A 21,007-nucleotide genomic window follows, 5' to 3' on the forward strand; every position below is an offset into this window, starting at 1 on the left:
TGTCGGTGCTCTCCTTAGGCAATATGTAGGAGAGTTCCGCCCCCACGTTGCTCTCTAGCGTGAGAGAGTGAGGTCTCCGGTCTCAGGGTTCACAATACTTCTGGTTCATATAGCGATGCTCCTGATGCCATTCGTTCTTGCCAAAGCACTCTGTAGCTTTCCTATCACACTCACATAGGAACTGCTCACAGTCATTGTTCGGAGTGGTGCCGCAGAACCATCCACCATCGCAGATTATCTTATTTTCCTCACAGTACCATTTGTAGACTCTGACACCAGGAAGAACATTACATCGACTGTAATATTCCTCCCAACACTGATCATGGGCCTGGCAGCAGGCATCGAGAGGGCATATTGGCTTCCCTTTCTTGAAGACATTTATCCCACAATAACAACCATACTGGTCATACCAGTAGGCATTATGGCACGCTGGACAACACGTATTGATCATGTTGATAAACTGGGTAGAGCTCCGTTCATCGCGTCGGGTCGTGTTGAACACTTCAGGAGGGTTTTTGTCACAGTCTTCGGGGATGTAATCGCTCGTGAGGTGGGGCTTGAGTTTTCCCTCGGTGAAGAGTGTGCAGAATTCGATGATGTTGTCAGCGGTGATGGCCTCGTTCTCTGGTCTGTACTCTGTCATCTCATCTTCCAGGGTGATGAGACGGATGGCAGGGCATTGTCCCTCCTTCACACCAAAGGTCTGCATGTTGTTCTTGTTGTCATTCACGTCAGTGTCCATGAAGACGAACATGATCTTGCCCTTGAAGCCTTCTGCTGCCTTTTTGAATTGGTCCATTTTGTCCCCAAAGTCAGTAGCAGCCTTGGACATGAACATAAAGATATGGGACTTGAATTCTTCACCGAAGGTCTTAGTGACAGTCTGGACTGAGAACTCAGTGACCAGAGGCAGCTGGTTGGCCTTAATAAAGGCTAGGAGGTTGGCTTCGGTAAGCTCACCTTCAAAGGTGTTACGACCTTCATCAAACTTCTTGAAGAGGAGCACGCAGTCCTTGGACACCTCAAACTTTGAGTACACTGCATCATCAGAGGTCATCCCAAATGGAATATCATCTACGGTTTCTGCTGCTTTAATGAAGGCTTTAGCGTCCTTGGATTCAGAATCCTTGAAGAAGCCAATGACTGCCACCTCGTTTGCGATCATAGACTCTGCCTGCATGACATCGGCCAGGGTGGCAACAGCTGGGCCTGCGCGATTCTTAAGCCACTTGACAATGTCATAAGCCTGCCTGCCATCAGAGTACTCCTTGTGCGACTCCTTTTCTCCCCCCTTGAAGAACACGATGGTCGGGTATTTCTGGACTTCAAACTCCTGGGCCAGCTCTGTCTCTTCTGTGGCGTCTACCTTACCGAGGCGGACATTTGAACCCTCTGCCTTCAGCATGCGGGCCGCCTTGGCATACTCCGGGGCCAGTTCTTTGCAGTGGCCGCACCATGGGGCATAGAAGTCCACCAGAATGTAGGGGTGAGCTTTCAACACCTCATCGAAGTTACTTTTCCTCAGCAGCAAGACATCCTCTTCCTCTGTGATCAGGGCTGACCAACTGCTGGCCACAAGCAGCGAGCTGGCCATAAGCAGTGTACAGAGAAGGACAGACTTAAACATAGTTACCAATGCAAAGCCTTTCTTACAGATCATGACAACGAGCATCTCTCTCTTCAACTGAAAACCGTTTCCAGTACAAGGATTGTGTGGCGTCGACACGTTTATTTATACCCCAAACTCTCTGGTCGGTGCATCACAGCCGTGCTCTAATTGGACAGAGACATAATGATGCCATATATGGTATGAGATCAAGTACTCGTATTTACAGCGTAACTCTGTGGAGGATGAGATGTCTGTATACTGTCTGTGTGTGAGTCTGTATATTACCCCTGGAGCCACTAGCGATATGAGCTTGTAGATCTGCTATTCTTTTTTTATCGTGAAAATGTGTGCAAATCTTTGAATATATATATTTTTAAAGGGAACATTTGTAACTCAAATCTTTGCTCTGAGCTTGTACATAGCTATGAGATGCGTTTCCAGATTGAATGGGTTAAAATTCCTCATATATGGGCAGCAAAGGGGGCATGCCCATATACGGGCATATACTGATGACATCAGGAATCTCCATATGTGGGCATAAAGGGGACATGGCCTGACAGATACAGAGCTCTCCTTATATGGGCATATGCATATCAGCATGCCCATATATGGGCATATACTGATGACATCATGGATCTCCATATATGGCCATAAAATGGACATGGACTGACAGATACAGAGATCTCCATATACTGTATGCCATACAGAGATGTCTGTTTCTGTCTCCCTTTTATGCCCATACAGTGCAGAGAGTGCTATTCCGCAGCTATTTCAATAGGAATCTTGTTGTTGACATGGTATGGCATTTTGTTTGTTGGAGACACGAACCGTCATTGCACATAATGCTGTCCAACATTAACTAAATTAAACAAAACATTCAAATGGCCTACAAGCAAATATTCACGCAAAATTTATTCAGTTATCGATGTAAAAACAATTCAATTGAAATTGAAGAAAAAAAAAAAAGAAACAGACATCTCCATATATGGGCACAAGAAGAGACATAGACAGACGTGTACTCTGACAAAGCCCCCAACACTATGACCCAGACATATTGGTCGGATCGGCAGTGCGACGTAAGTGTGAGGGCCGCGTAGCCACCCTAACCTCTAGTTTAATATAAGGGGCTGTAGTCTGTTCTCATTATATATTATCACTTGTTTCCTGTGTTTCTTTCTCTATTGCTTACCCTTTTTTCATGAAAAGGTTGGGAGCTTAAAAATAAAATAAAATAAATTAATCACCCGCTCTTTCACACCTGTAAACAGGGTATATTACAGGGTCTTATTGTAAGTCGCTTTGGATAAAAGCGTCTGCTAAATGACTGTAATGTAATGGTGTAGCCGCTGCCAAACTTGCTCTTGAGGGGACTGCCCAGACACCTCTGCTGACCGTTGACCATAACAGCCAGCCTGGTGCACAGGGATTCACATTCCTCCATGTTGTGTGTCGTGATGACCACGGCCTTGCCAGACAGACTCACAGGCACGCGTCAAAGGAGGGGGGATGGGGGGCTCGTCTGTCTAAGGGAGAAGTGGTACTACCTCCCCCTTTGGCCTCCTGAAAGGTGAATTTTCAGGGCTGTTTTAAAGGAAGCCAGCGATCTATATTTTTGAGGGATGAGGTCAGGCTATTCCACACCTGGGTGGCAGTGCTGTAGTATTTGTTTTATGGGTGGGTGGTACCAGATCGCTGTTTACGCTCCCTCTAGTATTGTGGCTGTGGGTGTCGCTAACTTTTTGGAGGTATTTAGTCAAATATGCGGCGGGTATTGAGGGCAAATTTGCATTGACTATTTTGAAGACCAATCCCATTTTTAGTTGTTTAACCCTTCCATTGTGTTAGGGTCATTTTTGACCCGTTTCCAAGTTTAAATAGGTAAAAAGTACCCTTTACATTTCTCTATTGGAACAAGGCTTCATGATATCCTCAGAAATAGCCATTTTAACGCAACAAAATTATTTATCATCATTCTAATTAATTCTGATGGTCTCTATAATAAAATTGTCAATATTCAATGTTTACATGTTTGAGAGTGAGAGAGACATGTCCTCAATTAGCAATTGCTATCAGGAGTAGAATAAAGTTTGAGTTTATGAAAAATAAATGATTTTTTACCTTCTTGGTATACGGGTCAAAAATGACCCTAACACCACTAGTGTCACTATTTTTAATAATATATATTTTTTTTTAAATTATTATTATCATTTTTTTGGAAGTGTGTTCTAAATCATTATTCTTAATTATTCTATTATAGCTAGATAACATCATTATCCATTGCCTTCATTATAGGAAATTTTATGAGTGAATTTTTACATTTTTATAATAGAAAACGAGATATATTGAAAGATGAAACCCTAGCCCTAACCCAAAATAATATTTTAAAATGTGTTTACATGGATATGAATGCATTACAAGTCAGCTATGAGGTGGGAGGGAAAAAAATGAAAATAATTGTATTTTTTCTGTATTTTGGGCTGATTTAAATCACGGGTCAAATTGTACCCGCTAACACCACAAGTGGATGTAGTTTTCTAACACAATGCAAGGGTTAACCCTGTCTTCTACCCTGAGCCATCCTAGGCTAGCAAAATGTGTGGGAAAAAGGTGGGTCATGGGCCTGGATGTCCAAACTGGAATCCACCAGTTTCCCCATTCTGAGGAATACTTCCTCCATGGTGGTTACAGAAGCTTCATAGCTGGCGATGCCCAACTTCTCCCTGTTCACCTCCAGCTCAGCAAACAGCAACTCAAACCTGTCGGTGCTCTCCTTAGGCAATATGTAGGAGAGTTCCGCCCCCACGTTGCTCTCTAGCGTGAGAGAGTGAGGTCTCCGGTCTCAGGGTTCACAATACTTCTGGTTCATATAGCGATGCTCCTGATGCCATTCGTTCTTGCCAAAGCACTCTGTAGCTTTCCTATCACACTCACATAGGAACTGCTCACAGTCATTGTTCGGAGTGGTGCCGCAGAACCATCCACCATCGCAGATTATCTTATTTTCCTCACAGTACCATTTGTAGACTCTGACACCAGGAAGAACATTACATCGACTGTAATATTCCTCCCAACACTGATCATGGGCCTGGCAGCAGGCATCGAGAGGGCATATTGGCTTCCCTTTCTTGAAGACATTTATCCCACAATAACAACCATACTGGTCATACCAGTAGGCATTATGGCACGCTGGACAACACGTATTGATCATGTTGATAAACTGGGTAGAGCTCCGTTCATCGCGTCGGGTCGTGTTGAACACTTCAGGAGGGTTTTTGTCACAGTCTTCGGGGATGTAATCGCTCGTGAGGTGGGGCTTGAGTTTTCCCTCGGTGAAGAGTGTGCAGAATTCGATGATGTTGTCAGCGGTGATGGCCTCGTTCTCTGGTCTGTACTCTGTCATCTCATCTTCCAGGGTGATGAGACGGATGGCAGGGCATTGTCCCTCCTTCACACCAAAGGTCTGCATGTTGTTCTTGTTGTCATTCACGTCAGTGTCCATGAAGACGAACATGATCTTGCCCTTGAAGCCTTCTGCTGCCTTTTTGAATTGGTCCATTTTGTCCCCAAAGTCAGTAGCAGCCTTGGACATGAACATAAAGATATGGGACTTGAATTCTTCACCGAAGGTCTTAGTGACAGTCTGGACTGAGAACTCAGTGACCAGAGGCAGCTGGTTGGCCTTAATAAAGGCTAGGAGGTTGGCTTCGGTAAGCTCACCTTCAAAGGTGTTACGACCTTCATCAAACTTCTTGAAGAGGAGCACGCAGTCCTTGGACACCTCAAACTTTGAGTACACTGCATCATCAGAGGTCATCCCAAATGGAATATCATCTACGGTTTCTGCTGCTTTAATGAAGGCTTTAGCGTCCTTGGATTCAGAATCCTTGAAGAAGCCAATGACTGCCACCTCGTTTGCGATCATAGACTCTGCCTGCATGACATCGGCCAGGGTGGCAACAGCTGGGCCTGCGCGATTCTTAAGCCACTTGACAATGTCATAAGCCTGCCTGCCATCAGAGTACTCCTTGTGCGACTCCTTTTCTCCCCCCTTGAAGAACACGATGGTCGGGTATTTCTGGACTTCAAACTCCTGGGCCAGCTCTGTCTCTTCTGTGGCGTCTACCTTACCGAGGCGGACATTTGAACCCTCTGCCTTCAGCATGCGGGCCGCCTTGGCATACTCCGGGGCCAGTTCTTTGCAGTGGCCGCACCATGGGGCATAGAAGTCCACCAGAATGTAGGGGTGAGCTTTCAACACCTCATCGAAGTTACTTTTCCTCAGCAGCAAGACATCCTCTTCCTCTGTGATCAGGGCTGACCAACTGCTGGCCACAAGCAGCGAGCTGGCCATAAGCAGTGTACAGAGAAGGACAGACTTAAACATAGTTACCAATGCAAAGCCTTTCTTACAGATCATGACAACGAGCATCTCTCTCTTCAACTGAAAACCGTTTCCAGTACAAGGATTGTGTGGCGTCGACACGTTTATTTATACCCCAAACTCTCTGGTCGGTGCATCACAGCCGTGCTCTAATTGGACAGAGACATAATGATGCCATATATGGTATGAGATCAAGTACTCGTATTTACAGCGTAACTCTGTGGAGGATGAGATGTCTGTATACTGTCTGTGTGTGAGTCTGTATATTACCCCTGGAGCCACTAGCGATATGAGCTTGTAGATCTGCTATTCTTTTTTTATCGTGAAAATGTGTGCAAATCTTTGAATATATATATTTTTAAAGGGAACATTTGTAACTCAAATCTTTGCTCTGAGCTTGTACATAGCTATGAGATGCGTTTCCAGATTGAATGGGTTAAAATTCCTCATATATGGGCAGCAAAGGGGGCATGCCCATATACGGGCATATACTGATGACATCAGGAATCTCCATATGTGGGCATAAAGGGGACATGGCCTGACAGATACAGAGCTCTCCTTATATGGGCATATGCATATCAGCATGCCCATATATGGGCATATACTGATGACATCATGGATCTCCATATATGGCCATAAAATGGACATGGACTGACAGATACAGAGATCTCCATATACTGTATGCCATACAGAGATGTCTGTTTCTGTCTCCCTTTTATGCCCATACAGTGCAGAGAGTGCTATTCCGCAGCTATTTCAATAGGAATCTTGTTGTTGACATGGTATGGCATTTTGTTTGTTGGAGACACGAACCGTCATTGCACATAATGCTGTCCAACATTAACTAAATTAAACAAAACATTCAAATGGCCTACAAGCAAATATTCACGCAAAATTTATTCAGTTATCGATGTAAAAACAATTCAATTGAAATTGAAGAAAAAAAAAAAAGAAACAGACATCTCCATATATGGGCACAAGAAGAGACATAGACAGACGTGTACTCTGACAAAGCCCCCAACACTATGACCCAGACATATTGGTCGGATCGGCAGTGCGACGTAAGTGTGAGGGCCGCGTAGCCACCCTAACCTCTAGTTTAATATAAGGGGCTGTAGTCTGTTCTCATTATATATTATCACTTGTTTCCTGTGTTTCTTTCTCTATTGCTTACCCTTTTTTCATGAAAAGGTTGGGAGCTTAAAAATAAAATAAAATAAATTAATCACCCGCTCTTTCACACCTGTAAACAGGGTATATTACAGGGTCTTATTGTAAGTCGCTTTGGATAAAAGCGTCTGCTAAATGACTGTAATGTAATGGTGTAGCCGCTGCCAAACTTGCTCTTGAGGGGACTGCCCAGACACCTCTGCTGACCGTTGACCATAACAGCCAGCCTGGTGCACAGGGATTCACATTCCTCCATGTTGTGTGTCGTGATGACCACGGCCTTGCCAGACAGACTCACAGGCACGCGTCAAAGGAGGGGGGATGGGGGGCTCGTCTGTCTAAGGGAGAAGTGGTACTACCTCCCCCTTTGGCCTCCTGAAAGGTGAATTTTCAGGGCTGTTTTAAAGGAAGCCAGCGATCTATATTTTTGAGGGATGAGGTCAGGCTATTCCACACCTGGGTGGCAGTGCTGTAGTATTTGTTTTATGGGTGGGTGGTACCAGATCGCTGTTTACGCTCCCTCTAGTATTGTGGCTGTGGGTGTCGCTAACTTTTTGGAGGTATTTAGTCAAATATGCGGCGGGTATTGAGGGCAAATTTGCATTGACTATTTTGAAGACCAATCCCATTTTTAGTTGTTTAACCCTTCCATTGTGTTAGGGTCATTTTTGACCCGTTTCCAAGTTTAAATAGGTAAAAAGTACCCTTTACATTTCTCTATTGGAACAAGGCTTCATGATATCCTCAGAAATAGCCATTTTAACGCAACAAAATTATTTATCATCATTCTAATTAATTCTGATGGTCTCTATAATAAAATTGTCAATATTCAATGTTTACATGTTTGAGAGTGAGAGAGACATGTCCTCAATTAGCAATTGCTATCAGGAGTAGAATAAAGTTTGAGTTTATGAAAAATAAATGATTTTTTACCTTCTTGGTATACGGGTCAAAAATGACCCTAACACCACTAGTGTCACTATTTTTAATAATATATATTTTTTTTTAAATTATTATTATCATTTTTTTGGAAGTGTGTTCTAAATCATTATTCTTAATTATTCTATTATAGCTAGATAACATCATTATCCATTGCCTTCATTATAGGAAATTTTATGAGTGAATTTTTACATTTTTATAATAGAAAACGAGATATATTGAAAGATGAAACCCTAGCCCTAACCCAAAATAATATTTTAAAATGTGTTTACATGGATATGAATGCATTACAAGTCAGCTATGAGGTGGGAGGGAAAAAAATGAAAATAATTGTATTTTTTCTGTATTTTGGGCTGATTTAAATCACGGGTCAAATTGTACCCGCTAACACCACAAGTGGATGTAGTTTTCTAACACAATGCAAGGGTTAACCCTGTCTTCTACCCTGAGCCATCCTAGGCTAGCAAAATGTGTGGGAAAAAGGTGGGTCATGGGCCTGGATGTCCAAACTGGAATCCACCAGTTTCCCCATTCTGAGGAATACTTCCTCCATGGTGGTTACAGAAGCTTCATAGCTGGCGATGCCCAACTTCTCCCTGTTCACCTCCAGCTCAGCAAACAGCAACTCAAACCTGTCGGTGCTCTCCTTAGGCAATATGTAGGAGAGTTCCGCCCCCACGTTGCTCTCTAGCGTGAGAGAGTGAGGTCTCCGGTCTCAGGGTTCACAATACTTCTGGTTCATATAGCGATGCTCCTGATGCCATTCGTTCTTGCCAAAGCACTCTGTAGCTTTCCTATCACACTCACATAGGAACTGCTCACAGTCATTGTTCGGAGTGGTGCCGCAGAACCATCCACCATCGCAGATTATCTTATTTTCCTCACAGTACCATTTGTAGACTCTGACACCAGGAAGAACATTACATCGACTGTAATATTCCTCCCAACACTGATCATGGGCCTGGCAGCAGGCATCGAGAGGGCATATTGGCTTCCCTTTCTTGAAGACATTTATCCCACAATAACAACCATACTGGTCATACCAGTAGGCATTATGGCACGCTGGACAACACGTATTGATCATGTTGATAAACTGGGTAGAGCTCCGTTCATCGCGTCGGGTCGTGTTGAACACTTCAGGAGGGTTTTTGTCACAGTCTTCGGGGATGTAATCGCTCGTGAGGTGGGGCTTGAGTTTTCCCTCGGTGAAGAGTGTGCAGAATTCGATGATGTTGTCAGCGGTGATGGCCTCGTTCTCTGGTCTGTACTCTGTCATCTCATCTTCCAGGGTGATGAGACGGATGGCAGGGCATTGTCCCTCCTTCACACCAAAGGTCTGCATGTTGTTCTTGTTGTCATTCACGTCAGTGTCCATGAAGACGAACATGATCTTGCCCTTGAAGCCTTCTGCTGCCTTTTTGAATTGGTCCATTTTGTCCCCAAAGTCAGTAGCAGCCTTGGACATGAACATAAAGATATGGGACTTGAATTCTTCACCGAAGGTCTTAGTGACAGTCTGGACTGAGAACTCAGTGACCAGAGGCAGCTGGTTGGCCTTAATAAAGGCTAGGAGGTTGGCTTCGGTAAGCTCACCTTCAAAGGTGTTACGACCTTCATCAAACTTCTTGAAGAGGAGCACGCAGTCCTTGGACACCTCAAACTTTGAGTACACTGCATCATCAGAGGTCATCCCAAATGGAATATCATCTACGGTTTCTGCTGCTTTAATGAAGGCTTTAGCGTCCTTGGATTCAGAATCCTTGAAGAAGCCAATGACTGCCACCTCGTTTGCGATCATAGACTCTGCCTGCATGACATCGGCCAGGGTGGCAACAGCTGGGCCTGCGCGATTCTTAAGCCACTTGACAATGTCATAAGCCTGCCTGCCATCAGAGTACTCCTTGTGCGACTCCTTTTCTCCCCCCTTGAAGAACACGATGGTCGGGTATTTCTGGACTTCAAACTCCTGGGCCAGCTCTGTCTCTTCTGTGGCGTCTACCTTACCGAGGCGGACATTTGAACCCTCTGCCTTCAGCATGCGGGCCGCCTTGGCATACTCCGGGGCCAGTTCTTTGCAGTGGCCGCACCATGGGGCATAGAAGTCCACCAGAATGTAGGGGTGAGCTTTCAACACCTCATCGAAGTTACTTTTCCTCAGCAGCAAGACATCCTCTTCCTCTGTGATCAGGGCTGACCAACTGCTGGCCACAAGCAGCGAGCTGGCCATAAGCAGTGTACAGAGAAGGACAGACTTAAACATAGTTACCAATGCAAAGCCTTTCTTACAGATCATGACAACGAGCATCTCTCTCTTCAACTGAAAACCGTTTCCAGTACAAGGATTGTGTGGCGTCGACACGTTTATTTATACCCCAAACTCTCTGGTCGGTGCATCACAGCCGTGCTCTAATTGGACAGAGACATAATGATGCCATATATGGTATGAGATCAAGTACTCGTATTTACAGCGTAACTCTGTGGAGGATGAGATGTCTGTATACTGTCTGTGTGTGAGTCTGTATATTACCCCTGGAGCCACTAGCGATATGAGCTTGTAGATCTGCTATTCTTTTTTTATCGTGAAAATGTGTGCAAATCTTTGAATATATATATTTTTAAAGGGAACATTTGTAACTCAAATCTTTGCTCTGAGCTTGTACATAGCTATGAGATGCGTTTCCAGATTGAATGGGTTAAAATTCCTCATATATGGGCAGCAAAGGGGGCATGCCCATATACGGGCATATACTGATGACATCAGGAATCTCCATATGTGGGCATAAAGGGGACATGGCCTGACAGATACAGAGCTCTCCTTATATGGGCATATGCATATCAGCATGCCCATATATGGGCATATACTGATGACATCATGGATCTCCATATATGGCCATAAAATGGACATGGACTGACAGATACAGAGATCTCCATATACTGTATGCCATACAGAGATGTCTGTTTCTGTCTCCCTTTTATGCCCATACAGTGCAGAGAGTGCTATTCCGCAGCTATTTCAATAGGAATCTTGTTGTTGACATGGTATGGCATTTTGTTTGTTGGAGACACGAACCGTCATTGCACATAATGCTGTCCAACATTAACTAAATTAAACAAAACATTCAAATGGCCTACAAGCAAATATTCACGCAAAATGTATTCAGTTATCGATGTAAAAACAATTCAATTAAAATTGAAGAAAAAAAAAAAAGAAACAGACATCTCCATATATGGGCACAAGAAGAGACATAGACAGACGTGTACTCTGACAAAGCCCCCAACACTATGACCCAGACATATTGGTCGGATCGGCAGTGCGACGTAAGTGTGAGGGCCGCGTAGCCACCCTAACCTCTAGTTTAATATAAGGGGCTGTAGTCTGTTCTCATTATATATTATCACTTGTTTCCTGTGTTTCTTTCTCTATTGCTTACCCTTTTTTCATGAAAAGGTTGGGAGCTTAAAAATAAAATAAAATAAATTAATCACCCGCTCTTTCACACCTGTAAACAGGGTATATTACAGGGTCTTATTGTAAGTCGCTTTGGATAAAAGCGTCTGCTAAATGACTGTAATGTAATGGTGTAGCCGCTGCCAAACTTGCTCTTGAGGGGACTGCCCAGACACCTCTGCTGACCGTTGACCATAACAGCCAGCCTGGTGCACAGGGATTCACATTCCTCCATGTTGTGTGTCGTGATGACCACGGCCTTGCCAGACAGACTCACAGGCACGCGTCAAAGGAGGGGGGATGGGGGGCTCGTCTGTCTAAGGGAGAAGTGGTACTACCTCCCCCTTTGGCCTCCTGAAAGGTGAATTTTCAGGGCTGTTTTAAAGGAAGCCAGCGATCTATATTTTTGAGGGATGAGGTCAGGCTATTCCACACCTGGGTGGCAGTGCTGTAGTATTTGTTTTATGGGTGGGTGGTACCAGATCGCTGTTTACGCTCCCTCTAGTATTGTGGCTGTGGGTGTCGCTAACTTTTTGGAGGTATTTAGTCAAATATGCGGCGGGTATTGAGGGCAAATTTGCATTGACTATTTTGAAGACCAATCCCATTTTTAGTTGTTTAACCCTTCCATTGTGTTAGGGTCATTTTTGACCCGTTTCCAAGTTTAAATAGGTAAAAAGTACCCTTTACATTTCTCTATTGGAACAAGGCTTCATGATATCCTCAGAAATAGCCATTTTAACGCAACAAAATTATTTATCATCATTCTAATTAATTCTGATGGTCTCTATAATAAAATTGTCAATATTCAATGTTTACATGTTTGAGAGTGAGAGAGACATGTCCTCAATTAACAATTGCTATCAGGAGTAGAATAAAGTTTGAGTTTATGAAAAATAAATGATTTTTTACCTTCTTGGTATACGGGTCAAAAATGACCCTAACACCACTAGTGTCACTATTTTTAATAATATATATATTTTTTTTAATTATTATTATCATTTTTTTGGAAGTGTGTTCTAAATCATTATTGTTAATTATTCTATTATAGCTAGATAACATCATTATCCATTGCCTTCATTATAGGAAATTTTATGAGTGAATTTTTACATTTTTATAATAGAAAACGAGATATATTGAAAGATGAAACCCTAGCCCTAACCCAAAATAATATTTTAAAATGTGTTTACATGGATATGAATGCATTACAAGTCAGCTATGAGGTGGGAGGGAAAAAAATGAAAATAATTGTATTTTTTCTGTATTTTGGGCTGATTTAAATCACGGGTCAAATTGTACCCGCTAACACCACAAGTGGATGTAGTTTTCTAACACAATGCAAGGGTTAACCCTGTCTTCTACCCTGAGCCATCCTAGGCTAGCAAAATGTGTGGGAAAAAGGTGGGTCATGGGCCTGGATGTCCAAACTGGAATCCACCAGTTTCCCCATTCTGAGGAATACTTCCTCCATGGTGGTTACAGAAGCTTCATAGCTGGCGATGCCCAACTTCTCCCTGTTCACCTCCAGCTCAGCAAACAGCAACTCAAACCTGTCGGTGCTCTCCTTAGGCAATATGTAGGAGAGTTCCGCCCCCACGTTGCTCTCTAGCGTGAGAGAGTGAGGTCTCCGGTCTCAGGGTTCACAATACTTCTGGTTCATATAGCGATGCTCCTGATGCCATTCGTTCTTGCCAAAGCACTCTGTAGCTTTCCTATCACACTCACATAGGAACTGCTCACAGTCATTGTTCGGAGTGGTGCCGCAGAACCATCCACCATCGCAGATTATCTTATTTTCCTCACAGTACCATTTGTAGACTCTGACACCAGGAAGAACATTACATCGACTGTAATATTCCTCCCAACACTGATCATGGGCCTGGCAGCAGGCATCGAGAGGGCATATTGGCTTCCCTTTCTTGAAGACATTTATCCCACAATAACAACCATACTGGTCATACCAGTAGGCATTATGGCACGCTGGACAACACGTATTGATCATGTTGATAAACTGGGTAGAGCTCCGTTCATCGCGTCGGGTCGTGTTGAACACTTCAGGAGGGTTTTTGTCACAGTCTTCGGGGATGTAATCGCTCGTGAGGTGGGGCTTGAGTTTTCCCTCGGTGAAGAGTGTGCAGAATTCGATGATGTTGTCAGCGGTGATGGCCTCGTTCTCTGGTCTGTACTCTGTCATCTCATCTTCCAGGGTGATGAGACGGATGGCAGGGCATTGTCCCTCCTTCACACCAAAGGTCTGCATGTTGTTCTTGTTGTCATTCACGTCAGTGTCCATGAAGACGAACATGATCTTGCCCTTGAAGCCTTCTGCTGCCTTTTTGAATTGGTCCATTTTGTCCCCAAAGTCAGTAGCAGCCTTGGACATGAACATAAAGATATGGGACTTGAATTCTTCACCGAAGGTCTTAGTGACAGTCTGGACTGAGAACTCAGTGACCAGAGGCAGCTGGTTGGCCTTAATAAAGGCTAGGAGGTTGGCTTCGGTAAGCTCACCTTCAAAGGTGTTACGACCTTCATCAAACTTCTTGAAGAGGAGCACGCAGTCCTTGGACACCTCAAACTTTGAGTACACTGCATCATCAGAGGTCATCCCAAATGGAATATCATCTACGGTTTCTGCTGCTTTAATGAAGGCTTTAGCGTCCTTGGATTCAGAATCCTTGAAGAAGCCAATGACTGCCACCTCGTTTGCGATCATAGACTCTGCCTGCATGACATCGGCCAGGGTGGCAACAGCTGGGCCTGCGCGATTCTTAAGCCACTTGACAATGTCATAAGCCTGCCTGCCATCAGAGTACTCCTTGTGCGACTCCTTTTCTCCCCCCTTGAAGAACACGATGGTCGGGTATTTCTGGACTTCAAACTCCTGGGCCAGCTCTGTCTCTTCTGTGGCGTCTACCTTACCGAGGCGGACATTTGAACCCTCTGCCTTCAGCATGCGGGCCGCCTTGGCATACTCCGGGGCCAGTTCTTTGCAGTGGCCGCACCATGGGGCATAGAAGTCCACCAGAATGTAGGGGTGAGCTTTCAACACCTCATCGAAGTTACTTTTCCTCAGCAGCAAGACATCCTCTTCCTCTGTGATCAGGGCTGACCAACTGCTGGCCACAAGCAGCGAGCTGGCCATAAGCAGTGTACAGAGAAGGACAGACTTAAACATAGTTACCAATGCAAAGCCTTTCTTACAGATCATGACAACGAGCATCTCTCTCTTCAACTGAAAACCGTTTCCAGTACAAGGATTGTGTGGCGTCGACACGTTTATTTATACCCCAAACTCTCTGGTCGGTGCATCACAGCCGTGCTCTAATTGGACAGAGACATAATGATGCCATATATGGTATGAGATCAAGTACTCGTATTTACAGCGTAACTCTGTGGAGGATGAGATGTCTGTATACTGTCTGTGTGTGAGTCTGTATATTACCCCTGGAGCCACTAGCGATATGAGCTTGTAGATCTGCTATTCTTTTTTTATCGTGAAAATGTGTGCAAATCTTTGAATATATATATTTTTAAAGGGAACATTTGTAACTCAAATCTTTGCTCTGAGCTTGTACATAGCTATGAGATGCGTTTCCAGATTGAATGGGTTAAAATTCCTCATATATGGGCAGCAAAGGGGGCATGCCCATATACGGGCATATACTGATGACATCAGGAATCTCCATATGTGGGCATAAAGGGGACATGGCCTGACAGATACAGAGCTCTCCTTATATGGGCATATGCATATCAGCATGCCCATATATGGGCATATACTGATGACATCATGGATCTCCATATATGGCCATAAAATGGACATGGACTGACAGATACAGAGATCTCCATATACTGTATGCCATACAGAGATGTCTGTTTCTGTCTCCCTTTTATGCCCATACAGTGCAGAGAGTGCTATTCCGCAGCTATTTCAATAGGAATCTTGTTGTTGACATGGTATGGCATTTTGTTTGTTGGAGACACGAACCGTCATTGCACATAATGCTGTCCAACATTAACTAAATTAAACAAAACATTCAAATGGCCTACAAGCAAATATTCACGCAAAATGTATTCAGTTATCGATGTAAAAACAATTCAATTAAAATTGAAGAAAAAAAAAAGAGAAACAGACATCTCCATATATGGGCACAAGAAGAGACATAGACAGACGTGTACTCTGACAAAGCCCCCAACACTATGACCCAGACATATTGGTCGGATCGGCAGTGCGACGTAAGTGTGAGGGCCGCGTAGCCACCCTAACCTCTAGTTTAATATAAGGGGCTGTAGTCTGTTCTCATTATATATTATCACTTGTTTCCTGTGTTTCTTTCTCTATTGCTTACCCTTTTTTCATGAAAAGGTTGGGAGCTTAAAAATAAAATAAAATAAATTAATCACCCGCTCTTTCACACCTGTAAACAGGGTATATTACAGGGTCTTATTGTAAGTCGCTTTGGATAAAAGCGTCTGCTAAATGACTGTAATGTAATGGTGTAGCCGCTGCCAAACTTGCTCTTGAGGGGACTGCCCAGACACCTCTGCTGACCGTTGACCATAACAGCCAGCCTGGTGCACAGGGATTCACATTCCTCCATGTTGTGTGTCGTGATGACCACGGCCTTGCCAGACAGACTCACAGGCACGCGTCAAAGGAGGGGGGATGGGGGGCTCGTCTGTCTAAGGGAGAAGTGGTACTACCTCCCCCTTTGGCCTCCTGAAAGGTGAATTTTCAGGGCTGTTTTAAAGGAAGCCAGCGATCTATATTTTTGAGGGATGAGGTCAGGCTATTCCACACCTGGGTGGCAGTGCTGTAGTATTTGTTTTATGGGTGGGTGGTACCAGATCGCTGTTTACGCTCCCTCTAGTATTGTGGCTGTGGGTGTCGCTAACTTTTTGGAGGTATTTAGTCAAATATGCGGCGGGTATTGAGGGCAAATTTGCATTGACTATTTTGAAGACCAATCCCATTTTTAGTTGTTTAACCCTTCCATTGTGTTAGGGTCATTTTTGACCCGTTTCCAAGTTTAAATAGGTAAAAAGTACCCTTTACATTTCTCTATTGGAACAAGGCTTCATGATATCCTCAGAAATAGCCATTTTAACGCAACAAAATTATTTATCATCATTCTAATTAATTCTGATGGTCTCTATAATAAAATTGTCAATATTCAATGTTTACATGTTTGAGAGTGAGAGAGACATGTCCTCAATTAACAATTGCTATCAGGAGTAGAATAAAGTTTGAGTTTATGAAAAATAAATGATTTTTTACCTTCTTGGTATACGGGTCAAAAATGACCCTAACACCACTAGTGTCACTATTTTTAATAATATATATATTTTTTTTAATTATTATTATCATTTTTTTGGAAGTGTGTTCTAAATCATTATTGTTAATTATTCTATTATAGCTAGATAACATCATTATCCATTGCCTTCATTATAGGAAATTTTATGAGTGAATTTTTACATTTTTATAATAGAAAACGAGATATATTGAAAGATGAAACCCTAGCCCTAACCCAAAATAATATTTTAAAATGTGTTTACATGGATATGAATGCATTACAAGTCAGCTATGAGGTGGGAGGGAAAAAAATGAAAATAATTGTATTTTTTCTGTATTTTGGGCTGATTTAAATCACGGGTCAAATTGTACCCGCTAACACCACAAGTGGATGTAGTTTTCTAACACAATGCAAGGGTTAACCCTGTCTTCTACCCTGAGCCATCCTAGGCTAGCAAAATGTGTGGGAAAAAGGTGGGTCATGGGCCTGGATGTCCAAACTGGAATCCACCAGTTTCCCCATTCTGAGGAATACTTCCTCCATGGTGGTTACAGAAGCTTCATAGCTGGCGATGCCCAACTTCTCCCTGTTCACCTCCAGCTCAGCAAACAGCAACTCAAACCTGTCGGTGCTCTCCTTAGGCAATATGTAGGAGAGTTCCGCCCCCACGTTGCTCTCTAGCGTGAGAGAGTGAGGTCTCCGGTCTCAGGGTTCACAATACTTCTGGTTCATATAGCGATGCTCCTGATGCCATTCGTTCTTGCCAAAGCACTCTGTAGCTTTCCTATCACACTCACATAGGAACTGCTCACAGTCATTGTTCGGAGTGGTGCCGCAGAACCATCCACCATCGCAGATTATCTTATTTTCCTCACAGTACCATTTGTAGACTCTGACACCAGGAAGAACATTACATCGACTGTAATATTCCTCCCAACACTGATCATGGGCCTGGCAGCAGGCATCGAGAGGGCATATTGGCTTCCCTTTCTTGAAGACATTTATCCCACAATAACAACCATACTGGTCATACCAGTAGGCATTATGGCACGCTGGACAACACGTATTGATCATGTTGATAAACTGGGTAGAGCTCCGTTCATCGCGTCGGGTCGTGTTGAACACTTCAGGAGGGTTTTTGTCACAGTCTTCGGGGATGTAATCGCTCGTGAGGTGGGGCTTGAGTTTTCCCTCGGTGAAGAGTGTGCAGAATTCGATGATGTTGTCAGCGGTGATGGCCTCGTTCTCTGGTCTGTACTCTGTCATCTCATCTTCCAGGGTGATGAGACGGATGGCAGGGCATTGTCCCTCCTTCACACCAAAGGTCTGCATGTTGTTCTTGTTGTCATTCACGTCAGTGTCCATGAAGACGAACATGATCTTGCCCTTGAAGCCTTCTGCTGCCTTTTTGAATTGGTCCATTTTGTCCCCAAAGTCAGTAGCAGCCTTGGACATGAACATAAAGATATGGGACTTGAATTCTTCACCGAAGGTCTTAGTGACAGTCTGGACTGAGAACTCAGTGACCAGAGGCAGCTGGTTGGCCTTAATAAAGGCTAGGAGGTTGGCTTCGGTAAGCTCACCTTCAAAGGTGTTACGACCTTCATCAAACTTCTTGAAGAGGAGCACGCAGTCCTTGGACACCTCAAACTTTGAGTACACTGCATCATCAGAGGTCATCCCAAATGGAATATCATCTACGGTTTCTGCTGCTTTAATGAAGGCTTTAGCGTCCTTGGATTCAGAATCCTTGAAGAAGCCAATGACTGCCACCTCGTTTGCGATCATAGACTCTGCCTGCATGACATCGGCCAGGGTGGCAACAGCTGGGCCTGCGCGATTCTTAAGCCACTTGACAATGTCATAAGCCTGCCTGCCATCAGAGTACTCCTTGTGCGACTCCTTTTCTCCCCCCTTGAAGAACACGATGGTCGGGTATTTCTGGACTTCAAACTCCTGGGCCAGCTCTGTCTCTTCTGTGGCGTCTACCTTACCGAGGCGGACATTTGAACCCTCTGCCTTCAGCATGCGGGCCGCCTTGGCATACTCCGGGGCCAGTTCTTTGCAGTGGCCGCACCATGGGGCATAGAAGTCCACCAGAATGTAGGGGTGAGCTTTCAACACCTCATCGAAGTTACTTTTCCTCAGCAGCAAGACATCCTCTTCCTCTGTGATCAGGGCTGACCAACTGCTGGCCACAAGCAGCGAGCTGGCCATAAGCAGTGTACAGAGAAGGACAGACTTAAACATAGTTACCAATGCAAAGCCTTTCTTACAGATCATGACAACGAGCATCTCTCTCTTCAACTGAAAACCGTTTCCAGTACAAGGATTGTGTGGCGTCGACACGTTTATTTATACCCCAAACTCTCTGGTCGGTGCATCACAGCCGTGCTCTAATTGGACAGAGACATAATGATGCCATATATGGTATGAGATCAAGTACTCGTATTTACAGCGTAACTCTGTGGAGGATGAGATGTCTGTATACTGTCTGTGTGTGAGTCTGTATATTACCCCTGGAGCCACTAGCGATATGAGCTTGTAGATCTGCTATTCTTTTTTTATCGTGAAAATGTGTGCAAATCTTTGAATATATATATTTTTAAAGGGAACATTTGTAACTCAAATCTTTGCTCTGAGCTTGTACATAGCTATGAGATGCGTTTCCAGATTGAATGGGTTAAAATTCCTCATATATGGGCAGCAAAGGGGGCATGCCCATATACGGGCATATACTGATGACATCAGGAATCTCCATATGTGGGCATAAAGGGGACATGGCCTGACAGATACAGAGATCTCCTTATATGGGCATATGCATATCAGCATGCCCATATATGGGCATATACTGATGACATCATGGATCTCCATATATGGCCATAAAATGGACATGGACTGACAGATACAGAGATCTCCATATACTGTATGCCATACAGAGATGTCTGTTTCTGTCTCCCTTTTATGCCCATACAGTGCAGAGAGTGCTATTCCGCAGCTATTTCAATAGGAATCTTGTTGTTGACATGGTATGGCATTTTGTTTGTTGGAGACACGAACCGTCATTGCACATATGCTGTCCAACATTAACTAAATTAAACAAAACATTCAAATGGCCTACAAGCAAATATTCACGCAAAATGTATTCAGTTATCGATGTAAAAACAATTCAATTAAAATTGAAGAAAAAAAAAAAAGAAACAGACATCTCCATATATGGGCACAAGAAGAGACATAGACAGACGTGTACTCTGACAAAGCCCCCAACACTATGACCCAGACATATTGGTCGGATCGGCAGTGCGACGTAAGTGTGAGGGCCGCGTAGCCACCCTAACCTCTAGTTTAATATAAGGGGCTGTAGTCTGTTCTCATTATATATTATCACTTGTTTCCTGTGTTTCTTTCTCTATTGCTTACCCTTTTTTCATGAAAAGGTTGGGAGCTTAAAAATAAAATAAAATAAATTAATCACCCGCTCTTTCACACCTGTAAACAGGGTATATTACAGGGTCTTATTGTAAGTCGCTTTGGATAAAAGCGTCTGCTAAATGACTGTAATGTAATGGTGTAGCCGCTGCCAAACTTGCTCTTGAGGGGACTGCCCAGACACCTCTGCTGACCGTTGACCATAACAGCCAGCCTGGTGCACAGGGATTCACATTCCTCCATGTTGTGTGTCGTGATGACCACGGCCTTGCCAGACAGACTCACAGGCACGCGTCAAAGGAGGGGGGATGGGGGGCTCGTCTGTCTAAGGGAGAAGTGGTACTACCTCCCCCTTTGGCCTCCTGAAAGGTGAATTTTCAGGGCTGTTTTAAAGGAAGCCAGCGATCTATATTTTTGAGGGATGAGGTCAGGCTATTCCACACCTGGGTGGCAGTGCTGTAGTATTTGTTTTATGGGTGGGTGGTACCAGATCGCTGTTTACGCTCCCTCTAGTATTGTGGCTGTGGGTGTCGCTAACTTTTTGGAGGTATTTAGTCAAATATGCGGCGGGTATTGAGGGCAAATTTGCATTGACTATTTTGAAGACCAATCCCATTTTTAGTTGTTTAACCCTTCCATTGTGTTAGGGTCATTTTTGACCCGTTTCCAAGTTTAAATAGGTAAAAAGTACCCTTTACATTTCTCTATTGGAACAAGGCTTCATGATATCCTCAGAC

The 21,007-nt window shown here is 43.9% G+C and overlaps 1 protein-coding gene across 1 annotated transcript in view; it reads right to left on the reverse strand.

Moving 5' to 3' along the window:
- The window catches only part of LOC308081342 (uncharacterized protein), a gene marked incomplete at both ends in the record, with an annotated part of 62,239 nt that overhangs the window by 25,732 nt on the left and 15,500 nt on the right, over window positions 1-21,007 (reverse strand). Inside the window, 5 exon segments of the mRNA XM_080457720.1 lie at window positions 441-1,586; window positions 4,807-5,952; window positions 9,173-10,318; window positions 13,539-14,684; window positions 17,905-19,050. Coding sequence (XP_080313846.1) covers window positions 441-1,586; window positions 4,807-5,952; window positions 9,173-10,318; window positions 13,539-14,684; window positions 17,905-19,050 — 5,730 coding nt within the window.

Source organism: Gymnoscopelus braueri (assembly GCF_963280865.1).
Source record: "Gymnoscopelus braueri genome assembly, contig: SCAFFOLD_332, whole genome shotgun sequence".
NCBI classification, from domain to species: Eukaryota; Metazoa; Chordata; class Actinopteri; order Myctophiformes; family Myctophidae; genus Gymnoscopelus; species Gymnoscopelus braueri.